The sequence below is a fragment of the Magnolia sinica genome, chromosome 2 (assembly GCF_029962835.1).
Source record: "Magnolia sinica isolate HGM2019 chromosome 2, MsV1, whole genome shotgun sequence".
Taxonomy (NCBI): domain Eukaryota; kingdom Viridiplantae; phylum Streptophyta; class Magnoliopsida; order Magnoliales; family Magnoliaceae; genus Magnolia; species Magnolia sinica.
Window position 1 is genome coordinate 74,622,028 of NC_080574.1, and position 2,868 is coordinate 74,624,895.

Sequence of the window (2,868 nt, forward strand, 5' to 3'; positions counted from 1 at the left end):
GTTCTTGAGGTTGAGTAGTGAGATCTGTCTATGGTAGACTCGAGGATTTTTCCTGGGATATGACTGAATCCTCATAGGGCTTAATAATGGGATTTTCCTCCTCCTTTTAATGTGTACTTTGTGAAGGAGGGATCATTTGGGCATGTGCCAATTGGTAAGGCAAGAGGAGATTTGGAGATTGGACAGGGGGTGCCCCTTGCATGGTCAACGAGGTAAGATCGGGAAGCCCGATTGGGAGGATGATAGGTTCAGGACCTGACCTGTTCGAATGTGCCGGGGGTGGCGCTAGCTGTGCCCCTTGGAGAGTGAAAGATTGATATTGTAACCTGGATGTTGTTGATGCCCTTTGGAGGGTGAGGGGTTGTGATGTCGATGCCGCTTTGAGTATGAGCAGAGGCATGGTGGGTGCTGCTTCAAGGATGAGTGGTGAAGTTATCGGTGCTGCCTCAAGGTATATGCGGTCCAGGCGGAGGTGCCTGTTGGTATCTCCACATTCGATTTGCTGTATCAGGCATGATTGCTTGTATGGAGTGATGTGAGAAAGAGTATGTGGGATGCTCTCTTTCAATGTTGTTGACGGTAGAGGTGCTAGACGTGCTGGGTCCCGCGGGATGCGATGGTAAGGGATTCCGGAGAATGTTGGCCTGATTAACATTATGAGCCTGTGGGGTAATTACGATCTTTTGGCTCTCGATCAAGTCTTAAACCGCATGTTTCTGGGCGAAACAATGGTCTGTTAAGTGACCAAGAGCCTGATGATATGCGCAATACTAGTTTTCATTATAGCCTGGTGGTAGGGGATTTGACGGAAGCCAAGGCTGAAGTGGTGTCAAGAGTTGCCTTTGCATCAGCATTGTCAGGAGTTGACTGTATGTTTGAGCTAGAGGGGTGAACTTCCTGCCTAACATTGCCTGTTTGTATGGGCCTTGTGCATTTCCCCAAGGCTGTTGTTGCTGTTGCAGAGGCGGCTGCGCCTGATATCCCTGTTGGGCTTGTTGTGGATGGTATTATTGGTTCGGTGGCTAGTACTGCCTATTTTGTTGTGGCTCCAATTATGGGGCGTACTGGTTGCCTTGAGCGTTGGCGATGATATTGTTGACCTCTGTGGTGCGTTGCGTGGGAGCAGTACCATTTCCATTCCCACATATGAAAGGCTTCCCCTTGACTCTGTTCCTTTTGATTGAGGGAGCCTGGTGTGGCCATGGAGAAATGGTTCCGACTCTGATCCTAGCTTCCACCTATTCCCCAGCTCGGATGAGCTGGGAGAAATTCATGTATGGGTATGAGATCAAATATCTAGAAATGCTGGGATTTGTAGAATGGATGATAATGGATATCTGCTCTTCGTCATCGATGGGGTTTCTCATTCGGGCTACCATGGCCCGCCATCGCCCTACATATGTTGATAAGGACTCATCGCTTTTCTATCTTAGGGCAGTCAAGTCTGACCTTCTCGAAGCCATGTTCAGGTTATATGAAAATCTGTCAATGAATGCCTAGGAGAGTCTTTCCCACATTCTGATTTAATGGCTGTCTAGCGAGGTGTACCAATCCAAAGTGTCACCTTTAAGAAATTTCTGGAAGAGCTGTTTCAAAGCTCCATCATTCCCTGCTATCGCATTGAGTTCCCCTTAAAAAGCTTTCAAGTATGTTGTGGGACACCCACTACCGTCATACCTCTTAAATTTGGGCACCTCGAAGTTTGGAGGTACCCGAGCATCTGGGAAAGGACATAGGTCCCTGAACTTGGTGGATGGATGATCCACCCCGTGTTGCCTCTGCAGCTGGTTCTGCACCATTTGTAGTTGTTCCCACAATTCCTCAATCTCCACTCTGTTATGCTGCGCATATCTTGCCCCTTGCTGTAGGGCTTGTGCTGTCTCCTCCTCGTAAGGATCAACTTCCTCCATCCTTTGGTTTGCTAGAATGGGGGGTTGTTGGAAAGAAGATGGACTCCCGGTGGTGGGAGGTAATTGCAATTGAACACCGCTATCTTTCGGAGGAGGGTGTGATGTACGAAAATAGCTCCTGCCTGGGGTATTTGCCAATTCTGGAATGTGACTCCCGTTAGGGGGAGTGAGTTGGACTCAAAACTGACCCCCTTCATAGGCATCCATCAATTCTTGTATGTGATTCCCGTTAGGGGGAACGGATGTTGTAACCTGATTGTTGTGATGTGTTAAGTAATGATGTGTGGGAGGGTTGCTCCCGTTTGTTGGTTGTTGTTAATCTTATGCTAACTCCTCTGGGAGAGGGAGGACAGGATTTGCTGGAGGAATGAGGGAAAAAGCAAAAGGAGTTTGAGGGATTGAACTATTCTGTACACTAGGCTGGGTTGCCTGTATATTCGGTGTGGCACTTGGTACTTGGCGAAGTGGTAGTTCTTGCATTGCCCGGAGACTTTGGGCCACCTCTTGCATGGTTGCATTAGCTTGTGGGTCTGTTGGAGCTGCTGGAGGTAATGGCGTGGGTATTGGTGTAGGTGTGGGTGCTGATGTTTCAAGAGCTGGCTGAGCTGCCGGCTCTTTTTCATAGGTAGCTTGAGAGTTCATGGCTGCGCGGGATCGAGTGGTCATGGTTCGAATCAGTGCCTATCCAAATGTAAGCCAAAGATTTTTTTTTTTTGTGTTGAATGTAATGGTGAATGTCCCTTGAGAGTAAAGTATCACAAACTTTCGAGTTGGGTCTCAGCTAGTGAAAGCTAGCAAGATTCCCCAGTGGAATAGTCATTATGTGGACACTGAAATTCGGCGCCCACACTGATTTGTATGTTTGTTTTTTTTTTGTAGTGGGGGTGATTAGGCTAATTTGTGGATGTTGGAGTCACCACTAGCTGAATAATCTCAGAATCCCGCGGTCGGCTAGAAT

At 47.9% G+C, this 2,868-nt stretch overlaps 1 protein-coding gene across 1 annotated transcript; it reads right to left on the minus strand.

The window, feature by feature from the left end:
• Positions 1-2,231: 2,231 nt before the first annotated feature.
• On the minus strand, positions 2,232-2,576 carry LOC131225894 (classical arabinogalactan protein 9-like). The gene has a single exon (XM_058221503.1). The coding sequence runs from the start codon at positions 2,574-2,576 to the stop codon at positions 2,232-2,234; it is 345 nt and encodes a 114-aa protein (XP_058077486.1).
• Between the last annotated feature and the right edge of the window lie 292 nt (positions 2,577-2,868).